This window comes from Typopeltis vanoorti, chromosome 6, assembly GCF_054136105.1.
Source record: "Typopeltis vanoorti isolate ZY-2024b chromosome 6, IOZ_Tvanoo_1.0, whole genome shotgun sequence".
Classification (NCBI taxonomy): domain Eukaryota; kingdom Metazoa; phylum Arthropoda; class Arachnida; order Uropygi; family Thelyphonidae; genus Typopeltis; species Typopeltis vanoorti.
In genome coordinates, this window is record NC_143554.1 from 5,166,369 (window position 1) to 5,190,121 (window position 23,753).

Consider the following 23,753-nt stretch of genomic DNA (forward strand, 5'->3'; position numbering starts at 1 on the left):
CACTTACATGTGAACAAAAGATTCATGTAAAAGGCAGTGCTGAATGGGAATTGTAAGTAGTTATATATGTGATAATTCCAAACAAAAGTGTGTCTGTTTATGGGTACATAAACATAATGTAAATTAAGTAAGATAATATAATGTAAATTGATATTGAATTAAGCTTACTCAAGGTATGTTTTATTGTCACAGTTTGTGTATATATGACTGGCAGGATATTATAGATTGTGATTTAGCTTTAGGGAAGGAAATTAGAACTAAGTGTTGATTAGTAAGAATTGAAAATAACAAAGAACTGTAATAACTCTGTGTGTGCGCGTGCGTGCGTTAATGTGAAACAAACTGTAAATATTCCTTTTTGATTTTATTAAATGGTTTGTGAAAACATATTGGATTGATTCTGTCAAAGCACTATCCTGATAATTTCAAATCTGCATAAGATAAAATTTCATGGCTTATTTAATAAGCACTTAAATTTTATCTTATGCCTGATAATTAAAGGTAAAGAATTAAAATAAGCAGGGAATGCCAACAATATCTGCTTTGTCTTTAGTTTAAAATCATATAATCTTGGACTCAATACATAGTCTAACTGGTACAGTCGTAAAACAAATTTGTTAGACTACAGAGCATGAGAACATAGGATCCAGTAGCTATAAATAAATGGCAGCAGTTGATAGTTAAGGCAGTCGACCATTCACGAAATTTTAAATACAGAAAATAAAGTCAAACCAGGGTTTGAGAAATGCGTAATAGAAATAAAAAAGGTTTATAACACTACATTTTCACTGTGTGAAGAAACTCATGTATATGAGGAAGAAGTACTAGAGCTATTGCATAAACTTAATATGAATTCTGCAATAGGAACTGATGGGATATCAACAGTAGGTTTTATCAGTTTTATCAACACGGATGATAAACGAGTGTTCAGCTGAACTGGCTATTCCTTTTACTAGGCTAAATAATTTTAAGTCTAAGAACAAAGAAGATTCCACAAGAATAGAAAGAATGTATGGTAATCCCCATTGCACAAGGATGGTGCAAAAACTGATGTATCCAACTATTGACCAATCAGTATTTCAGGAAGTGGTGGTGAAGATTTTTGAAAAGATGGTTATGGCTTGCAATCTGAAACTGGTTGACATAGAATCTCTACTTTCCAATGAACAGCATAGATTACTATGGGAAAGTCATGTTTTAGCAACTATCCCATCCTATTCCCATCTTATATTATTCCCATCCTATAATAATGTTACCATTGAGCTAAACAAGGGGAATAGATAGACCATGACACTTTTGAATTTTGCTAAGGTTTTTGACAGAATACAGAATGAAAGATTGTTGCATAAATTGAAGAATATGGGATTGGATTATAAACCGTTAGGCATGGAGAAGAGGATGACTGAGCGAGAAATATCAAAGAGTCATATGTGGGAGGTGTGAATTAGCAAGATTCAAGGTAACCAGTGGTGTGCTTCAAGGATACTTCTTTCCTTACACTGTCATCTTCTGCAATAGTCTCACATCCTATATAGTTGCATAACATACTTTGCTAAACACAATCTGCAGGTTTCTTCACTTTACATGCTCAGAAGTTTTTCGACTAAACTTTCTCTCCATTCATATTACTAATGTGCTGTGAGTTGACAAACATCTGTACATTAGTATCATAGGGAATTACAATTGTTATCTATTTTTCATTTTTACACTTTTCTAGTTTTCAAATTTTTCTGTATCTTCTTCAGCTAGATAATGTACTCAGGGCTACCGCTATGACCAAAGGATACTCCTGAAGTGCTGATCTGCATAAAAATGCTTGGGATGAGCTAGAATACTGGGTTGGAGAAGATCAACATATCCTAATCAAAAGTGCAATAATGAAAATACTTATGGAGTTACAATCAAATTCCAGTTGCCTACAAGCAAACTGATGGCTGGTTGTGATTATTTGGAATTATGTTTGAAGCAACTGAGGCTACATGCAAGGCCAGCATATTATATCTTGCAAATTGCATCCTCCTCCTCCTGCTAAGTTTAGGCAAAAACAGTCTGTCATTATGACAAAAAAATACATACATACATATACATATATATATATATACATATATACAGGGTGTTCGGGATAAATTTGACATATTTATAATTAATTATATTTTTCCGTAAGTTACATGTATTAACACACACTTCTCTTCATTTAAAAGTTTGGACCCTTCTTCATTCATATACAAGATGTCAGAAAGGATGGATAGCTGGAACCCACCTGAATCATGGAAGAGAATAACTTGTATCATGATGATTCGTGCCCGCCATCAAAATAAGGATATTACGACTGCTGCCCAATGCTCCCTGAATACAGTAAAAACAATCAGGCATGAACTAGAGACTTGCAATGGTGACTACGAGGATGTAGCAAGAAGAAAGATCCCTAGCAGACGATCTGATTGCGTTCGTACAGCAGAATTCCTTGCAAATCTGCAGGAACAGGTGTTGAAGAACCCTGGCATTGGAATTCGGGCTTTGTTCGTGGAGTTGCTAACTGTAGTCAAGCCCTGGATAACAAGGGTAGCCAATGGTAGGCCGTATGTATGGCAGCAGGATTCGGCCCCTTGCCACACCTCTGGGAAAAGTCAAAAATGGTTGTCTGAAAATTTCTACGACTTCACCAGTCCAAATGTTTGGCCTCCAAACTCCCCAGACCTTAACCCCATGGATTATTTTGTATGGGGCGCAGTTGAAAAAGACACCAATCGCACTTCCAGTAATACAAAAGCCCAGTTAATGGATAAAATTAAAACAGTTTTTGCGGCCCTTCCCAGGGAGACTGTAGCATCAGCTTGTTCGAGGTTCCGAAGCAGAATTGAAGCTGTGATCGATGCTAATGGTGGTTATTTTGAGTAAATCTTGTTGATAGTATTGTAATTAACTCTGCCTGTAATGTTTTTTTGTCAATTCATTAAATTTAATAGATACAAAGAAGATTTTCTTTTTCCTTACGAAACTGTCAAATTTATCCCGAACACCCTGTATATACCATTAATTCTCTTATTAAAAATACCACTCAGACATTATTAATGGTGGATGATTTTTTAAAGTAAGCATTTATCTTCAAAACATCCACCATTAATAAGAAGTTATCACTTTTGCGTTATCACTGTATCTTGATGTATAGACAGTTCAGTTTTGACAAAACTGAACTGTCAATACATCAAGATACAATGATAACGCAAACAAAGATATAGTGACTTTTTTTTTTGGCCCATTTATATTAAAAATAGTAAACAAAAAAAAAAAAAAAAAAAAAAAGAAAGAAAGAAACCAACCATTTTTGAAATCTCCTCTTGATACTTTTGCTTTCTTTCCTCTAGTTTTGCCATCCACAAATCTTCAAGATCTTTTTTTTCCTTGTCCCAGCCTTGCTAATAAAGAAAATAAAACACCAACATTAAAAAAATACACAGAACTGTATTAATAATGATTTATTCATTTCTTTTGAAACAGAAGTTCGTTCAAGACTAACAGAATTAATAAACTTTCATAAAGTTGTTTCTTGAATTCACTATCATGATAAGTCAGAGAAGATGAGGATATATGATGAGTTATTCTCTACAAATACTAGCACAGGTTTGTAATGGGGAGATCTTGCTGTAGAACCTTCTTTACATTTTTATAAGGTGGAGAAACAAAGATAGCGGATATATTTCTAATTTCTGAAAAAAAATTTATAATGCATCCTACCCACAGAAGGTTGTAAATCTATTATGCATTAGTACCATGAGTAGGCTAGGAAGAACTGGATAATCTGGAAACCCTCATCCTACAGTCTCACAGGACCTAATCCTGTAAATTATGTCTGCAGAATGCTGACGCACCTTGTTATGAGGTTTTAACTGGTCAGAAGAAATATTCATTGAGTTTAGGTTTCCATCGCTGACTTATCCATAGTTATTATGTCCAGCAAGCACCACATGTAGAACTTAATAAAAAATTGAAAGTTTTTTTCACTTGGTTAATACCATAAATTATAGATGCCAAGAAATTATATTCTTGGTTTAATCCTTGCTTAAAGCTTAAGAAAATAAGGTCTGCATGTGAAGTATCTTCATGACTGGGCTACTTGTATACAGAAGCTAATGACTTCACATCAATTGCCTTAATATCCTATAATGCAAAGCACACATCCTTTCAGATGTGTATAATGCTATGCATTATGGGAAGGGCCACTACCTTTATATACAAGTAGTCCATTCAACTATCCATTGATAATCAACTCTTGCTACCTAGAATTAAACAACATATACTGCAGGATAGTTTGCAGAGCAAAACACTAAATTAGCCGTATACAAGACAGTGTTCAAACCAATTTTAACTTATGGATCTGAGAGCTGGGTCAGAAGTAAAACACTTGACCAAAGACTAGGGACCATACATATTAGAGTCCAGAGAAAGATTAGGGACATGAACAGATGGCATCAATGGCAATATCATATTAAAAATGAGGATATTAGATCCAGAAATGCATTAGCAGAGCTAATCTCAGGTGGTACGAACACTTAAACAGAATGGGAGAGTAACAAAACAGGTGTTCTCTGCCAGGTTGGCAGGAAAAAGACCCACATATAGGTGGATTGATATGGTAAAAAGTGCCTTAGAAGATAGAAATATAAGATCTGATAATGTTGGAGTCTTGACAGGTAAGAGACTGATTTGGAGGAAAATTTTAGATAGGAAGTTGTAGTCTGACCACAGAAGCGAGAGCTCTCGTTGGCAGATTGCCAAGAAGAGTCAGTTCATGTTGAAGGGGAGAAAGAAATAAGGTGATATACAAATTGGTCACCAATACACGAAATCATGTGCTTTATACATAAAATTTTTGAACTGTTATACAAGCAAAACAGTTACCACTTCAAAAGCTATAATGATCATAAAAGAGAAGTCAATTTTCCAATGTGTTATAATAAACACTCATCCCACAATACGGATTGATTATCCTATTATCAGAATGGATTCTCCTTCTTTTGACATGCGCAGAAGTGTCAAAGGGCTTTGTATCTATGGGCGTACTATAGTAATGACGTAAATTTTTCATGTAATACTTTCATATCCTGTACACCCCTTGAGGATACATGGCAGGAATTTCATGATGATGATGATGATAGTTTGCAAAGAACAAATAGGACTTCTTAACTGTACAATTATCTAAACACAGCAGATTCAATGATTATGGCATGAATTATGTTTTAGAGTTGAGGTTGAATGTTATTATGAAGCATCTCTGCAGAGCTCAAAAGTCTTCTCAAGGAAGAGTCCATTTACATGCTCATACTTAATACCAGCCAGTGGCATCACATGCCCATTTTAGTAGGGTGTGTTGTTGTGTGGCTTAATACAACCCGTGCTACAAAATTCACGTCAATTTAACCATATGATTGCATTTTTATTGATATATAAGTTTTAAGAGTGCAGGGTGCATCAGCACTCCTCTTAATTGGTCCAATGCAATTAACTCTAGGATAACTTTGAATACTTTAATTTATCGGTTAATTGTAACCAAATCTGCATAGAGTAAGGGGGTCAATGTTTGTTTTAAGATATATTAGAAAACAATAATAATGGAGAGTGCTCTATTTGATTAGTATAAATGAATTACTCAAAAAGTGTAAATATGTGAACCATGATTTATAAGCCATGTGAGAATGTCCCTGTCGGACCCGTTTCAAGTACAGACCGGTGTGAAGCAGGGTGATAGGCTTTCTCCAATTCTCTTCAATCTAGTGTTGGAAAAAGTAATTAGAAACACACAGCAAGTGGCAGGTGGAGTCAACATGGGGGTGCAAGTTAGGATTCATGGCTATGCGGATGATCTGAACGTCATAGCGCATCAATGGGACGACGCAGTAGCATTAGTTATTGCTATTGAAGAAGCTGCAAAAGAAGTTGGCCTGAAGATAATTGCCGAGAAGACAAAATACCTTTTTATGAGTTGCCATGCTGCTCAAGATCCAAAGGGAGCTGTACAGTTTGAGAGGGTGAAGGTATTTAGGTACTTGGATTCTTTCGTGACTGAAGACAACAAAGTTGAGGCTGATGTCCAGAGTCAGGTAAATGCTGCAAATGTGGCCTATTATCAGGTGCATCCCCTTTTCACCTCGTGCTTGCTGTCTTGGACTACAAAGGTGGGACTATACAAGACTTTGATCAAGCCTGTTCTCCTCTACGGTGCTGAAGTGTGGACTCTCATGGTGAGACAAGCCAATCACATGAGAGTATTTGAGAACAAGACTGCGACGTATCTATGGAGGGATCATGGCAGACGGAGTCTGGAGGAGGTGGTTCAATGCTGCTATACATGCTTTATACAACTCAACAGACGTCTTGATGGAGCTGCGAGCCCAGCATCTTCAGTGGCTGGGGCATTTGTACCGTATGGGCCCCGAAAGGATTGTGAGACAAGTGTGGGAGGGTTGACCTCGATCAGGGAGACCGAGAAGGAGATGGGCAGATAAAGAGGAGGAGGACCTGCACGCTGTCACTGGCTAATGTAATGTAATGTGAGAATGGCATATGTAAAGGAAGAATAAGTGCAAGTAGAAATATTTTCATTAATGGCAAATGAATTAATAATTAATATTTGTGATATGCATATGCTATAAGTTTCTGAGAAGACCAAATAGCATGCAATCCCATAAAGTCTAGACATGAATAAGTGACTTTATGATGGTATAATTAAAAAAAAAAAACTTACAAGGAGAGGGAAATAGATCTGTTTGCAAAGTATAAATAACTAACCAACAATAAACAGCCCCTAATACATTTAGTAGTTCAGTTAAAATCTATAAGGAGAGGCTAATCTAATGAACAATGTTGATCAGATGATTCATTTAGGCGTGACAGGAATACATGTGGTTTGATGGAGCAGCAAATCATCCCATAAAATTTGTTGTGAATGTTAAGTGTATTTCTCTGGTATATGTGTATTTGCTTTGTTTTCTAAGAAATTTCTTTTCTTTACTGGGACTCAGTATACATTTTACGCAATAATACGATACATAATATGATCTTTATTGGAATTATCTACACTTTTGGGAAGCCTACGTTCATTAGTTTTTATTTTTATTTAGTGCGATTGGCTCTTCTGTCTTATCAATAATATCTCACACATGCTTGTATTTTGTTGTAGATCATCAACTTCTTATAATATAATACACAGAAGTATTCATTTTCATTCAGGAATAGATAAATTTAACTGTTTGTTGTTTCTGAAGATGAAAATAAAAATGTCCCTATACTGTTAAAAACTTTCCAACCTCAACAGATGCTATACTGCATAAGCAAGAAAAACAAGTAGCTTTGTTTATCACTAAATACAATAAACAGACATTTAACATTAGTGTACTATATTTAGGAACAATTAGTGCAATTAGACAACTCGAATGACACACTTAATGGAAAAACGCTTCACTCCTGCAGACTATGCTACATGCATGCAAACAGGACAGATTTATTACAGCAGTAAGCACAGCAGCTAACTAAACACATTTGTCCTAACATCCACTTTTCAATCCATTTTGAAACAAATTTTCAGTTCCAAAAAATGTGTAACAGCTGTTTATAATACAGTCAATGGACACAAAAAGTGCTCGATTTATGAAAAGCGAAATGAATATACAGGGTGGCCATAAAATAACTTTCCCTCTTTGGAAGCATCTGTAGCTAAAACCAATAAACGGAATGAGACCAAATTTTATTTTGAGACTTTTGAAGGCATGGGGAGATGATTTCCATGAAAAAAAAGATTTAGTACCAAAAGTTGCTGATAGGGAAAATTTTGGCGCTGGCAGAGCTGAAAACAAGCAGATAATTACATTAAAGGCAGATAAAATGGTATAATAACATTTCGACGGTGTAAGACAGCCGTGTCACTCGTATCAGCTGGATATGTGGTGTGTTACAATGATGATAATAATAATAATAATTGAACTAAAAACAACAACTTGCTAGAGACACAGAAATTAATGTACTGATTGAACTCACAGGAAATAATGTTTTATTCATCAGAATCAGGGTCCCCTGGACCACATAAGATTTTCAATGTGCTGACCTTTCTTGTGTACAACAAATTGCATCCAGTGTGCGACATGCTCTACAGCTGAGCGTAAGGAGTTGGACTGGATGTTCATAACAGCCCATTTCATGTTCTCCTTCAAGACATGCAAGTTGGGAATGCCACCAACATACACAATGGATTTCAAGTACCCCCCCCCTCCCCAAAGCCAAAAGTCACATGGAGTGATATCCGGGGATCAAGGTGGCCATGCCGTCAGAAAGAACTGACTGATAACGTTCTCATTACTGAAATGCTGGTATAAAGGGCGCTGTACTGAACGTTCAATGCGTGGCGTGCTCCATCCTGCATAAAAATGATCGAGTCAAACTGTCTTTGCTGCAATGCAGGAATGACAAAATTTTCCAGCATTCGTCGATAATTCTCTCCAGTAATGGACCAGGTTACAGGATCTGTAGGGGTAACATGCTCAAAAAAAGTATGGTCCTATTATGAAATCGGCTGTGAAGCCACACCGCATGGTTACTTTTGGAGAATGCAGTTGTACTTGCTGGATTGCTTAGGGATGTTCAGATGCCCAAATTCTGCAGTTGTGAGTGTTGACAGACCCATTCAGATAAAAATGAGCCTCATCATCTTACAATATTCTCCAAGGCCAGTCATTGTCAACCTCCATTCGGGCAAGATATGTTAGCACGAAGGTCATGTGATTATTATAATCTGCGGTAGTTAGTGCTTGCACATGACTGAACTTATATGGATAGAAGTGAAGCATTTTCCATAAGATTTTCCAGACTGTACCATAAGCTATATCAAGTTGGCGAGCTATGGCACGAGCGCTTGGACCAGTACTAGTCCCTGTGTCGTCAAACACTGCAGTAGCAACGTCTGTTACTGTCTCTTCTTGCACTGCTTTCCATCCTCTGCCATGTTTAACTCCTAGTGATCCAGTTTCTTCAAACTTCTTAATCATAGCTCTCCATGCTACAGCTGACACAGGACCTGTATGCAAGTTATGGAACCTTCTAAATTCCCGAAGGGCTGCTACGCCATTTAAGGTAAAACAACTTAACAAGTAAAGCATACTGAGGCAAGGTAGGATGCATATTGAGCACAATTCGTCAGGCATTCGAATAACTGCCTGAACATTCCCAATCTCTTTTTAAGTGGAATTGGTGGTGCTGTTGTCACGCAAGCACAGTAAAATTTGCATAATCCTTTTTACCTGCGTTTACTGCAAATATTTGACTGCTTTCGGCTCCACCAGCGCTAAAATTTCCCCTATTGGCGACTTTGGTAGTAAATCTTTTTTTCACGGAATTCATCTCTCCATGCCTCGAAAGTCTCAATATAAAATGTGGTCTCATTCTGTGTATTAGTTTTAGCTACAGATACCTCCAAAGAAGGAAAGTTAATTTATGGCCACCCTGTGTGTGTGTGTGTGTGTGTGTATATATATATATATATACACGAGGGCTGTTCAATAAGTAATAAGACTAATTTTATTGTCGCGAAACCACTTATCACAATATAAATTTCTGTGGAATAAAGAAATGTTGCTGTCTGTATTAACAAAAGAGGTTGATAGATGGTGTATACAAGCTGATGTGCCAGAGTGTCAAGTGATTAAACGCAAGCTTGTTTTGGCGCGCCTACGAGCCATGACCAGTCGTCGAAATGGAAGTGTCCTTGGAACAGCGTTATGCGATTAAATTTTGTGTGCATTTGCAAAAATCGGCATCGGACACTTTTAACATGATATGCGAAGCTTTCCACGATGAAGCAATGTCGAGGGCAAGTGTTTTTCGCTGGCATAAAACTTTTAAGGGAGGAAGGCAAAATGTGGAAGATCTTGAACGTGAGGGAAGACCTTCAACGTCCATCATAGAGACAATGATCGACACAGCAGTGATTATCATCAAGGAGGATCGCAGAATTACAGTATGCCAGCTGCATGTTGTCCTGAATATTTCTGTGGGAAGTGTTCACTCAAATCATGGCTGAACATTTGGGACTGAAACGTGTTTGTGCCCGATGGATTCCCAAACTCTTAACACCGAAGCAAATGCAGCATCGAATGGATGTGTGTGCACAGAATGGAAAGAAAGTCTGGAACAAGAAGGTGACAACTTCTTAAAATGCATCATTACAGCAGATGAAGCTTGGTTGTATCAATATGACTCTACAATGAAACAACAAAGCAGTGAATGAAAGCCTCTGTCTTTGCCTGCCCACAAGAAAGCAAAAAATTGTAAAATCGGCTGGTAAAGTTATCACCATAATGTTTTTTTGACTACGAAGGCATTGTTTACCAACACACTGTAGAACCCGGGAATACTGTAAATGGCTCATACCAAGCGGATGTTTTACGGACAATGGTACAGCACGTCAAAAGGAAGCGTCCATTGCTGAAGAATGGCTTCTTATTGCACCACGATAATGCAAGGCCACATAATTGCTGGTTGTGTAGTGGACGTTTTGCAGAAGAACAACATAGATATCCTACCACACCCTCCATACAGTCCTGATCTTGCATCGAGCAATTTCTGGCTGTTTCCTCAGTTCAAGAAACCACTAAGAGGCCGCCATTTTGAAAGCAACAAAGCATGTGTAAAAGCTACAGAGGTGGTTTTGAAAGAACTCTCAAAAAAAGGACTTTCACATGTGTTTAAGAAGTGGACGCAACGTTGGGGCAAATGCATTGCGTCTCACGGTAGTTACTTCGAAAAAGACCATGTAAATGATGACAATTAAAGGTAATCTGTTTTCTGTATAAATATAGTCTTATTACTTATTGAACATCCTACGTGTATATATATATATATATAAACTTGAAATCAGTTTGAGTTGTATTTGAGATATTCAATATCTTCCAGAATGCTAATTTTAGAAATAAAATTCTACCAAAAGAGGTGAAACTAACATGCCACATAACATCTTAACCAATCAAATATAGTGCTAATGATATCATTTTGAATTGTAGGAGAAGAAATTCCTTGAAACACATCGAATCCTTTAAATGACATTCTAAGAGGTTCATACTCATGGAGCACATTTAAAATTTCTATATAATTTCCTTGATTAGCTGAATCTTCAGATTCATCACGACCTCTCAAAGAAAGCTCTTGCTTAGCCAATTAGTGTACAGCATCAATTAATCTTTTTAAAATTGTCTCTAGTTTTCTTTACCTATTCATTATGAGGGTTAACTTCGATTCTTTGTTTGTCAACGAGAGTGTCAATTCTTTGTTTTCCAAACATCTTAAGATTTAAAAATGACTGAGCATGTGATTGAGAGCGCTCATGTGTTTGCACTGTTGCTGTTTAATTAAGGTCAGAATATTCATGCTTATTCCTTTTATAAACTAATATATATTTTTTATATTTATAAAATCTTTTATATACATATAAAACCTAACACCCATCCACAGAAGGTTGTAAACCTAGTATATCAGTACAGTGAAGTGACTAAGGATATTTTTTAATATTTTTATATATATATTTACCTAATCTGGAAGCCTTGCTATAGAGTCAAAAATGGAACTTAAATATAAAGAGCCAATAGGCTTCATTTCGGCGATATAAACATTATTTAAATTAAGGGGATATTAAATCCCACATTGTTTTAAAACCGAATAAGAAACTCAAAGATTGGAATCAGAGAGTTTCATGCCGAATATAGTAAACTATAAAAGTATCTGCGATTACTAGCGTGAGCTAATGCAAGTAGTTCTAGTATGTGGTACAATCTCGGGCAACTCGTATCAAAGGTGGTAAAGTTCTGATCGCATTCTTGGTATTTTCCATAATGTAAAAACACATTTCCTAGGAAATGTATGCTGTTATTACATTATGGTGGAAGGTCACTACCCAGACTGGTTTCAGCCTTTTTTGAGGCTTCATCAGTGAGTAGCTAGACCAAAATAATACCAAAAGGTATAGCGAAAAGAACTTATATACTCTGCTATACGAGTTGTCAAAAAGGTGCAACCATTAAGTTACTTAAATATAAAGAACCAATAGGCTTCATTTCGGCGATATAAACATTATTTAAATTAAGGGGATATTAAATCCCACATTGTTTTAAAACCGAATAAGAAACTCAAAGATTGGAATCGGAGAGTTTCATGCCAAATATAGTAAACTATAAAAGTATCGGCAATTACTAGCGTGAGCTAATGCAAGTAGTCCTAGTACGTAGTACAATCTCGGGCAACTCGTATCAAAGGTGGTAAAGTTCTTTTAGGTGCTAAAGGTTAAAAAAAAAAAAAAAAAAAAATGGAACTTTTTAAGCCACTTCAGGCCTCCAATAAACAAGGGGGTGGTCACATGCTGGGTCAAGAAATTCATCTCCCAACCTGAAGACTTTCACAAACATCCATATCAAGATTCAAAACCCACATCTTCATGGTTGGAAATCAGACACAGTAATCACTTAGCCAACTAGGCTGGCTTCTTGATATGACATGGCCAATTTCTTAACATGTTCGAAACACATATCAAATTCTCCTTACCCCCCCCCCCCCCCTCCCAAACTGCTAAATGGTGCTGTTACACTTCATCATGAAGTATTCCAGCATTTTGTGCATTTGTTTGATATATATATATATATATATATATATATATATATATATATATATATATATATATGTAGAAAGTATTTTACCTTGGGTATAATAAATGTTAACTCCCAACCGGCCGGTGTGGATGAAATATTCAACACTCCCTAGCTTTTTTCATGGATCAAAACTTCGTCGGCATTCTACCTTTTATCATGTCATTACCTTCCTCCGCCGTTAATCTCGTTACGGCTATTCTATAGCCATTAGTGGATTAACTGTTTCTGAGTGACCTTTGTGTCCCCCCCCCCTGTCTTTACATCTATTGTGTTGCTTAGAATTTCATTTACTGTCCTAAGTTATTTGACCTTTCTTGCCTCTAAAATGATTTATTGTCTCTCTTCCCAAAAATTGAAACGAATTTCACATATGCGAAAAAAAATCAATCCTGAAATGACCACTGATCAGCTTTTGCAATGAATCTATTTAGTGATAGTAAATTTGGTGTATTTTATTCTACAAATCAGTGCACCGGAAGAGTTGCACTGATTGTTCTTTCACTTTACGTATAATAGTTGAAGAATTTTTTTTCTAATTTTAAAATTTTCAAATGTTTGCTTTGAAAATATTATGTCAAATATTTATATTTTTAAATAATATTTATTGAAATAAATAGGTCCTTTTTCTTTCGTTTCTAGCGAAATAGCATTATATGGATCATCACATTTCAGATTTAGAAACGATTTTTTGTTATTCATAAAGACAAAATAAAAAAAAAATGTTAAAATGCTAAATTGCATTACTCGGTTTCCGATCGTGTCTTTTTGGTATCAAAAATTTACATCCAAAGATATTTTAGCAGTGATTCTTCGCCTTCGTCATTTATTTATTTGCATTATGCATATTACGATAATATCTAGTGCATAACCTCGTAGATATGTTGAAAATATAATGTGAAAAATATCATATACGGAATGATTCAACATTTTTGCTCATTTTGAAGATTTTCTAATGCTTCCCCCCCCTCCTTATTCTCTCCTGGAACTGAATTGCATAACTACTCTAAATTTCTATACAGGTTTGAAAGCTTTTCTAGACAGCATTCAAAATCAATTACTTCATTTTACCATTTAGATAAAAGATATACGTCAATCAGATTGTACTGTGAAGCTTCTAATTCTGTTCTATTTATTTGCAATCTAAAACCAGCTGTTCTACTGTCTGCTGAAATTATGTGAAATTTTAGAAATAATATGCTATATTTTCACCAAGCAAAATTGTTTATATGCATACCACACAAAAGAAAGTTCAGTAGTATTATTTGTGTTTGCTTTTCTTTTAAAAAAATCTAAATATTACTTCTTCTGCTGCTGCTGGAAGCTATTTCTGAAATAATCTACGTCTTCTAAATACTTGGTAATATCCTCTTAGCTGCAGGAAAAGTTGAAGGCTTATTACTCTCAGTGCTATTGAGAATAAAGGGGAGAACACTAAAGTGCCCCAGGCTGTAGTGCAGAATATGTCAAGAATGTCTTGTTTCCTTTTCGATTGTTGATTACCTATATCCTAACAGAAATACTGATATTTCGTTTACATGCTTATACATTATTTATGCCAAAATAATTGCTTAATTTATAATGATCAGTTTCACTTTTATTATCAAAAATTAGAAATTAAATCATACAATTATCTTGAAAAAGAGGATTTGAATTATTTTCAAAGAAAAGGTGCATATGCGTTTCATAATCTTCTTTTTTGGGGGGGGAGGGGGTATAGACCTAAGCAATCTGCGGATATTTCAGATAATTTATTTCATAAATCATTCGCAAGACAGCTGTTACAAACGTAAATCACTTGGGGAACATACCCATTCATTTTAGTGTAAAATAGTAGCAAAGGTTCAGTTACTTTAGATATCTAATCTAGAAGAAAATGTTATGTCTGCTGAGATTAGAATCATATGTGAATAATTTTTCTGACATGATTTCTTTATTTGTTATAATATAACCAATTTCCAGATTTTTTTCCCTCCTGCAGACTTCATGTTATATGCAGTGATTTCTTCTTTGAACTACAAGAAAAAAAAATCAGATAACAGGAGAAAAATATGTAGTATTTTCTTTTCCACTGGCTGAATTTACAATGTTCTTTCTTTGTATTTTGAAGAGAAAGTGCAAATGACTTTTTTCTTACTATTTTTGCCATTATAACATCTCATATAATTATAAGAGTGACATTTTACCGTTTTTCTCCCACACGAGAAACAGAAATAAGGTGGTAATAATATTGTTGATTCTGCCAAACTTCATTGTAGCAGAAATTTTTATTACAAAACTTTGTAATATATATATATATATATATATATCTCCGAAACAAGAAATTTGGAACCCATATCGCATCAATGTTGAGTGTTGGCAAGGTGAAAATGTTCCCGTTATTATTTATATATTTCATTTATTAACTAGGGGGGCTATGCCCCCCCCGTGTTCCAGTATGGTAGACTAGTTCTCCTTCAATTGTGATAACTCGAAAGGGGGTTCCGCCCCTGAATTCTGATGACTCGAATTTTGAAGACTCGACACTCAGGATAGCCCCTGAGTTTCAAAACGTTTCGATAAACATGACATAAAAAGGCTTATCATTTTATATATATATATATATAGGGTAGATTTTATTTCATTGTTTTTTATTGTTTTGATGAAATACTTTACCTGGAATACTCTTTCCAGTTTCTCTATGTCATAAAAAGAACTTAAAAATTAGCCTTCAAGATGAAAAAGAAACAGTGCATTCGGGTATCCCTCTATCAATATTTGTAGTCCTGAAAAGGACTGTTTTGATGGCCTTGAAAACAAACATTTTTTATTTCATACTGTTCAGAATTTGAAATTCTTGAACAGCGTGGAACACCTTGAAGCAAGGGTAAACACACAAAGCAGTTTTACACTCAGGGCACCAGATTTTTGTTTCCTTTCTGATATTTTTTTTATTACATACATAATATTTGCGTGCAGGTTTTTTTTTATTAGCCGTTGGTGGTAGATTTTCGGGATAATGGTTGGAGTTAGCAGCGTTCAACCTCAGATGTCTGGCAGGATTTCCTGTTTTTCTGCTTGCTGAAGAAGGTGCACGTGCATGCAGCAATGCTTTCGCAATTTCTATTCTGTATTCTAGATATGTTATGGTAGACAAACATTTTTTCTTGTACAGGAGGAAACTGTTCCAAATAACAAAATCCAAACACTTCAAAATTCAAATAACATGTCCAAACACTTTTTTGTAATATTTTTTATGCTGTTTCCTCATTACAGAGTAGAATGATAGCTGCTGATCGCACCTGTCGACTCAACCCATAGTGTCGTTGTATGCACACACAGCAATGGGTTTTTCGTTCTTCAAACCATGCTTCTCCACGGATTCCGCTGATGGATTGTGCAGGGAAGATAGCAGAAAAACATCTTTTTTGTCTTTCCAACGTAGCGCAAAGACTTTCCCTCGCTGATAAATTCGTATTTCCCCATTCGATAGCTTTCCTGAAGCCAGATCTGGAGGCATATCTCGCCTTTTTGCATTTACAATACCATAACTATCTGTAAGATGCTGTAAAAGCAAATCAGCGAGTTCAGGACACATACAGGGTGTTCGGGATAAATTTGACATATTTATAATTAATTATATTTTTCCGTAAGTTACATGTATTAACACACACTTCTCTTCATTTAAAAGTTTGGACCCTTCTTCATTCATATACAAGATGTCAGAAAGGATGGATAGCTGGAACCCACCTGAATCATGGAAGAGAATAACTTGTATCATGATGATTCGTGCCCGCCATCAAAATAAGGATATTACGACTGCTGCCCAATGCTCCCTGAATACAGTAAAAACAATCAGGCATGAACTAGAGACTTGCAATGGTGACTACGAGGATGTAGCAAGAAGAAAGATCCCTAGCAGACGATCTGATTGCGTTCGTACAGCAGAATTCCTCGCAAATCTGCAGGAACAGGTGTTGAAGAACCCTGGCATTGGAATTCGGGCTTTGTTCGTGGAGTTGCTAACTGTAGTCAAGCCCTGGATAACAAGGGTAGCCAATGGTAGGCCGTATGTATGGCAGCAGGATTCGGCCCCTTGCCACACCTCTGGGAAAAGTCAAAAATGGTTGTCTGAAAATTTCTACGACTTCACCAGTCCAAATGTTTGGCCTCCAAACTCCCCAGACCTTAACCCCATGGATTATTTTGTATGGGGCGCAGTTGAAAAAGACACCAATCGCACTTCCAGTAATACAAAAGCCCAGTTAATGGATAAAATTAAAACAGTTTTTGCGGCCCTTCCCAGGGAGACTGTAGCATCAGCTTGTTCGAGGTTCCGAAGCAGAATTGAAGCTGTGATCGATGCTAATGGTGGTTATTTTGAGTAAATCTTGTTGATAGTATTGTAATTAACTCTGCCTGTAATGTTTTTTTGTCAATTCATTAAATTTAATAGATACAAAGAAGATTTTCTTTTTCCTTACGAAACTGTCAAATTTATCCCGAACACCCTGTATATAGTAATTATCCATTATAATGCAGTAACCTTTCCCCAGTAAAGGGTCTAGTAACTGCATTACTGCACGCATCGACAAGGGGAGATCCGAATATTTATCGTGCTCGATTACAGTTTGCTTTCCCGTATAAGGTTTGAAATCCCAAAGATATCCACTTTCCGATTCGCAAAGCATAAAAAATTTTACTCCATACTTCACTTTCTTTTTGGGAATATACTGCTTACATTTCAGTCCACCTTTGAATGGCATAAGGCTTTCATCGATACTCAAGTCTCTCTCAGAAATGTAGAGTGATCTACATTTTTGACGGATTTTCATCAGAAAATCATAAATTTTGTTGAGGACTGGGCAAGGATGTGTTGCCTGATCATATTCCTCATTATTCTGAAAATGCAAATACTTCATGATGAGACCGAATGGTTTTTCAGTCATAACATCACGAAACATTGGCGTGTTCAGAATCCAGTCTGTAGACCAATACATTTCGAGAGCGGGCTTTCGAAATGTATTTCGAAACTTCGGGTTTTTCACTTTCTATATTCTGATATTGCATTTGAAGGATGACAGTGATTTTAAATATTAATTTCACCTATATCCGAATATCACATAATGTCCTGATTCATAATAATCAGGAAATATGTATATTGTCTGATTTATAATTTGCTAATTTATAATAATCACCACACAGTTTCAGTATCGAAAAATTAAAGTATGTGGAACAATTACTAGAGAAAAATAACAAATTAAATAAAAACTGTACCTATGTTTCATAACAGCTTTCGGGTGTGTGATAGTAATGCAACGGGGGGGGGGGGGGGGGGGGGTTGAACTATCAGAGGCGAAATAAAGTTCAATTCTATTGTAAAAATATGGAAATGAAATTTCACATTTGATATACATATTTTGAATGATAAAAATAAGCAAATGTATCGCTTACTTTAAAAATTGGAGAATAAAATATCTGAATTATGCAGAAAATATAAATTTAAATCATAACTGTTAATTTCATTTTGTAATGACCAATTATACAAGGAAACCAAGAAAGTGAAAGTACAGATTACTATACAACATGAAGAAAAAATTTAGTAATATGATTAAAGAATTTCATGTTATTCTCTATAAAGCAAAGTTGCTCAAGTGTGTCCTAAAGGAAATCTGTTAAGTATTATTCGATTTCGATGGTTTTGTACAAAAATAAAATTAATATAACCTGGAACGTCGGCAGCTGGTTTTCTTTTCTTTTTTTAAAAGAATATTTCAAATAATTATCGTGAATTAATTTCTTCGAGAACAAAGAAAAATCTTTTGTCTAGTAGCGATTAGAAAAAAATTTGTGCAAAAAAATAAAAAATTAAATTGGTTAAATGAAGAAATTATGCAAGACCTTTATTTTGTCCAGAAATTAAAACTGTATTGTACAATAAAAAGAGAAAACAAAAATATAAATAATTTCTCTATTTTAAGTCTATCAGATATAACTAAAATCCAGTTCACCAGCATGGAACAAGAAAGTCCGTTTCTTGTTATAGGCAACTGAGAGGCAGCTACGAACGGGAGATAATCCGATTAACCTTTCTCTTCAGCGTGAGGGTTTATCACACCTTCTAATGGACATGACAGTCAAATTGCACTTCTTATCCAGGTTCTTTAAACAGGTGGACTGAATCTTATCCAGATTTAGTTGGACGTCTATAGACATCCTAGCCGGTAGGAAGGTTAAAGATACCAAGCCATTTTAAACCTGGTTTTACTCCATTTCCCAAGTAAGCAAACAGACAAGTCAAGTTTGAGCCTGCAAGTCTAGCTGACCCTGCACGTAGTGCAAGACCAAGGCAACTCATGGTAAAAGTAGAATAAGTTCCGATCACTAATCTTAATATTTACCCATAATGCAAAGCACATCTCCTGGAGGAATGCTTTGTATTAAAGGCAATTTAATACAAAGGTTATTTAATCTGGGCCACTACCCAAACCAGTTTCTACCTTTATTGAGGTCCAATCAGTGGGAGCCAGGCTAGAAATACCAAGATTTTAGTAATACAGAGCTTATAAGTATTTTACCAGAACAAGTTACCATAAGGTGTTTTAACCTTATTAAATAAAAATCTTAGGAGGAGATATAAATGTAGAAAGTATTTTACCTTGGGTATAATAAATGTTAAAGATACCAAGCTATTTTAAACCTAGTTTTACTCCATTTCCCAAGTAAGCAAACAGACAAACAAGTCAAGTCTCCTGAGATTTTTATTAAAAAAAAAAAAAAAAATCAGCTAACGCCTTTTTATTCCTGTATACAGGAGTAGGCGAGGCCATTTAGCCCTGTCTAACTTTTGGAGACTGAGTGGGCAGTTCAATCTCCACTGGTACCAATCAGCGATAGATGGCCCAAGGCTATCACTAATTAAGCGGTACACAGTGAAGAGAGACGGCTCAAATGTGCCGCCATCTCGTGGTCCCTAACCCTAACACAATATATTTAATGCCTGAAATAATGTGGGTTCTACGGTCGATTTTCTTGAGTTTACGGGATGAAAAACCCGCTTACCCGTGCCAGAGATCGACTAACTCGGGAACCGGTCGAAAAAAGGCTTAGAAAAATTTCCTCTAGTCGCCGACTAGACTCGAAACGAAGTCTTTCTTCGTGCGGCCAAGCGCCGTGGTGTGCAAATGCCACAACCACTGAGCTACACAGGCTGTGAGATTTTTATTTAATAAGGTTAAACTTTTTTATTTAAATTTTTATATAATAAGGTTCTACTTTTACCATGAATTGCCTTGGTCTTGCACTACGTGCAGGGTCAGCTAGACTTGCAACACTTGCAGGCACAAACTTGACTTGTTTGTCTGTTTGCTTACTTGGGAAATATAGTAAAACTAGGTTTAAAATAGCTTGGTATCTTTAACATTTATTATACCCAAGGTAAAATACTTTCTACATTTATATCTCCTCCTGAGATTTTTATTTAATAAGATTACACCTTATGGTAATTTGTTCTGGTAAAATACTTATAAGCTCTGAATTACTAAAATCTCGGTATTTCTAGCCTGGCTCCCACTGATGAGACCTCAATAAAGGTCGAAACCGGTCTGGGTAGTGGCCCCCTTGTCTTTAATACAACATACATCTCCTCCAGGAGATGTGCTTTGCATTATGGGAAAATATTAAGATTAGTGATTGGAGCTTATTCTACTTTTACCATGAGTTGTCTTGGTCTTGCACTACGTGCAGGCTCAGCTAGACTTGCAACACTTGCAGGTGCAAACTTGACTTGTTTGTCTGCTTACTTGGGATATGGAGTAAAATCCGGTTTAAAATAGCTTGGTATCATTAACACACACACGCTCTGTCCAAAAAGAAACTGAACTTTTCGAAAATAGAGGAAACTAGTGGCACCATCTGTTGTATATTTTTGTTGTCGAAAGAGGCAACCTTCATCAGTATTGTGTCAACTGTTTATGACATTTAGAAGAAACTAGTGGCGCCACCTGTTGCATCTTTTTGTTGTCGAAAGAGGCAACCTTCATTAGTGTTGTGTCAACTGTTTATGACCTTTGTTTCATTAGAAGCTGAGTTATAGTGCCAAGAGTGACTGTGTTTTGACGAATGGTCGGTCATCAAGATCATGCCGTACGTGACGAATTCTCGCTATCAGTCGCTTCGAGATAAAACTCACCATTGACAGTTTGGCCAGGCAGAATGAATATAATGTCTTTGGAATCGTAGAAACAAATCAGTATTGTCTTTACTTTTGACTTCTCCAAGCAACTCTTTTTTCAGATGCCTCTCTTCTGGTGGTCTCCAATCAGCACTCTGGCACTTTGTTTCAGGCTCATACTCAAAAACACCACATTTCGTCACCAGTAATGATCATTTAAAGGAAATTTGAGTCCTTACGAGCGGTTTTAATGAGGTCCTTGCAGTGTTCAATTCGATACATTTTTTGGTCGTCAGTCAACTTGTGGGGAACAAATCACGATTTCAATTAACAAAGGCCCAAACTCTCGGTCAAAATGTTGTGCACAGTTGATTTTGGAATCCCCAATTCATCTTCAATCAATCTCACAGACGATTTGGGGTTTTCTTTAATGAAATCATGCACTGTTTTGGATGTTAACTTCGCTCAGTCCAGTTTTTGGAAGGCCCGGCTTTTGGTCATCCTCAAGCGTCTCACGACTACTTTGAAATCACTTAAACCACTCAAACTTGAGTACGGGATAAGCATCCATCACCATATGCTTTATGAAGCATTTGATGTGTTTCAGTAAAACTTTTACCGAGTTTAACACAAAAGTCAATCGCAGCTCTCCATGTGAAACTCATTTTCCAACCGTTCGTCAAAATACACTGTCACTCTTGGCACTGTAACTCGGCTTCTAATGAAACAAATGTCATAAACAGTTGACACAACACTAATGAAGGTTGCTGCTTTTGACAGCAAAAAGATACAACACTTCAGCAGATACAAACATGTATAACACGCATATAGCAGGACTCAATGTTCGAAATGTCCCCCCTTTTGCCTTCATGCATAGCCAAAGTCTCTGTGAGGCCACATATCAATGGCACAACATTCAACAGAAATGCTGCCACTGCTCGCCCCACCTTCAGGCTAGAGATACTGGGCATCGTTTCTTGCTGGCTATTTTCTCAAGCTCTGGGCCAAAATTTTAAGTCCAGAGGATTCAGATCGGGACTTCCACATGGCCAATCAGATGGTGATATGTGGTCAGGGACATTCGCCTCCAGCCACTGTTGTGTAGTCCTTGCCTTCTGTGCAGGGGTTGAATCCTGTGGAAGGTTCACTGCCTACTGTGAAACAAGGTGGTACTACAGGTACCACTTTGTTTCACAGTAGGCAGTGAACCTGTGGACCTGTGTTTCACAGTAGGCTGGAACCTGTGGTACAGCCCCTGAATTGTTCAGGGGCTGTACCACAGGTTCCAGAACAGTGTCTTGATACACTTTGGCAGAGATTTTGACCCCTTTCTTGCAAAAATGCAACTTGAATACCCCCCCCCCAGATACTACACCCCACAAACACACCAAATCATTACCTATCTGAATCTTATACCTGATTATTTTGACAGTTACGTGACTCTTCAATGGTGAAAATCTTCTCATCTGTGAAGAGGATATCTCTGTGTCTGTTTTTCATACTGTTGGAGAAGTGCCTTCAATATTATCATCCTCTGTGGCATAAGCTGTGGTGTTAGAAAGTGTTCAGTAGAACAACAATAGGCTCTCATCCCCAGGTTATCATTTAGTACATCACATTGTTCTCTGTGGAAAGTTCATCTCTCACTACATCACTTTCTGCATTCTCACAAGACTACAGCAGAGACATGCCTTCACAAGCTGTTGCATTCTAAAGCAGCATGGTCAGTGTGTTCTTTAGCAGTCAGATACATCTTCTGTAGCATTATAATGGTTAATAGTCCAATACACAAACATCCTACTGATAACAAGTGTTTTCAGCATATTGAAAATAACAGGTGCCTGCATTCTAACCTTGCAAAGTGCTATTACAGCTACACAGTTTTCATAAACTCCCCCACTCCATGTCAATCTGCACAGCTACACAGCTCTCTCTCTCTCTCTCTTTACTTATAAACACATGCATGTTGGCTGCACACAGCATCACTAATGGAATCAGGCTCATGCAATTCTGTGGACAGTGCAGGAGTATGCAGAAGTTGTGCTGGACAACAGAATAAGCAAAGCTGATATGGTGAGGAGCCAGTTGAATATAACAGAGAGAAATAGCCAAAACACTGATCTAGCAGTATCATACAAGTCAGCATCAAACTAATTTTAACTTATGGATTTCAGAGTTGGGTTAGAGATAAAGCAGTTGATCAAAGACTGCAGTTCTGAGAAAAGAATAGGGGATTGAATAGCTGTTAAGAGTATGGTTAGCAAGGGTGTAAGGACTAGAATTTTTGCTTAGAGGGGTGGTGAATGGGTGGAATTGGTGGCTGTGGGTGCTTCATCAGTGAATGAGTTTAAGGAGAGAGGTATAATAGATATTGTGTGAACAATGGCAAATGTGTGAATAATGGATCTCCAACAATGAGTCTTGACTCTATGAAGATACCTATATAATAATAATAACAACACTGGTTAATGACTATGTAACAAGTTGAATAAACAATGAAATAATAAAAAATATTCAATTACCTTCTGTAACAAAATTTTGTTTTCTGCTATATATACCATATCTTGCATTTTGGCTAGTTCTTTCACATGGTCAAGCTTTAAGTTTTCAACTTCCTTTAAGTAATCCTTTTCTTTCTGGTCTTGTTTAGAGAGATTATCAACTTTTTCTTCAAGTTCCTGTTCTACCTAAAAACAAAAAAGTTATAGTTCTTATGGAAAGTCTTTGGACTCCTTCGCTATTACCAAAAAATTGACTCTTTCTCTCTCTCAATAAGTCGGACTCAAGGGACATCTTGATGTGTCCTTCTATCATATTTTGAGTCCTTACTCAAAAAAGTTTCAAAGTTAACTTTCATTTCAGTAGAAAAGAAAAAAAAAATACATTAATAATAATAAATAAATAAATTTCCTACTCATCATCAA

At 36.3% G+C, this 23,753-nt stretch overlaps 1 protein-coding gene across 3 annotated transcripts in view; it reads right to left on the minus strand.

Annotated features, from left to right (window-relative positions):
* LOC150105258 (uncharacterized) overlaps positions 1-23,753 on the minus strand; it is a 560,407-nt gene that overhangs the window by 276,938 nt on the left and 259,716 nt on the right. For all 3 annotated transcript variants that reach the window (XM_090394016.1, XM_090394015.1, XM_090394017.1), the window contains exons 13-14: positions 23,352-23,516; positions 3,321-3,416 (exon numbers count right to left, since the gene is read on the minus strand). In XM_090394016.1, the coding sequence (XP_090250142.1) occupies positions 3,321-3,416; positions 23,352-23,516 (261 nt within the window). The remainder of the gene's footprint in view (positions 1-3,320; positions 3,417-23,351; positions 23,517-23,753) is intronic.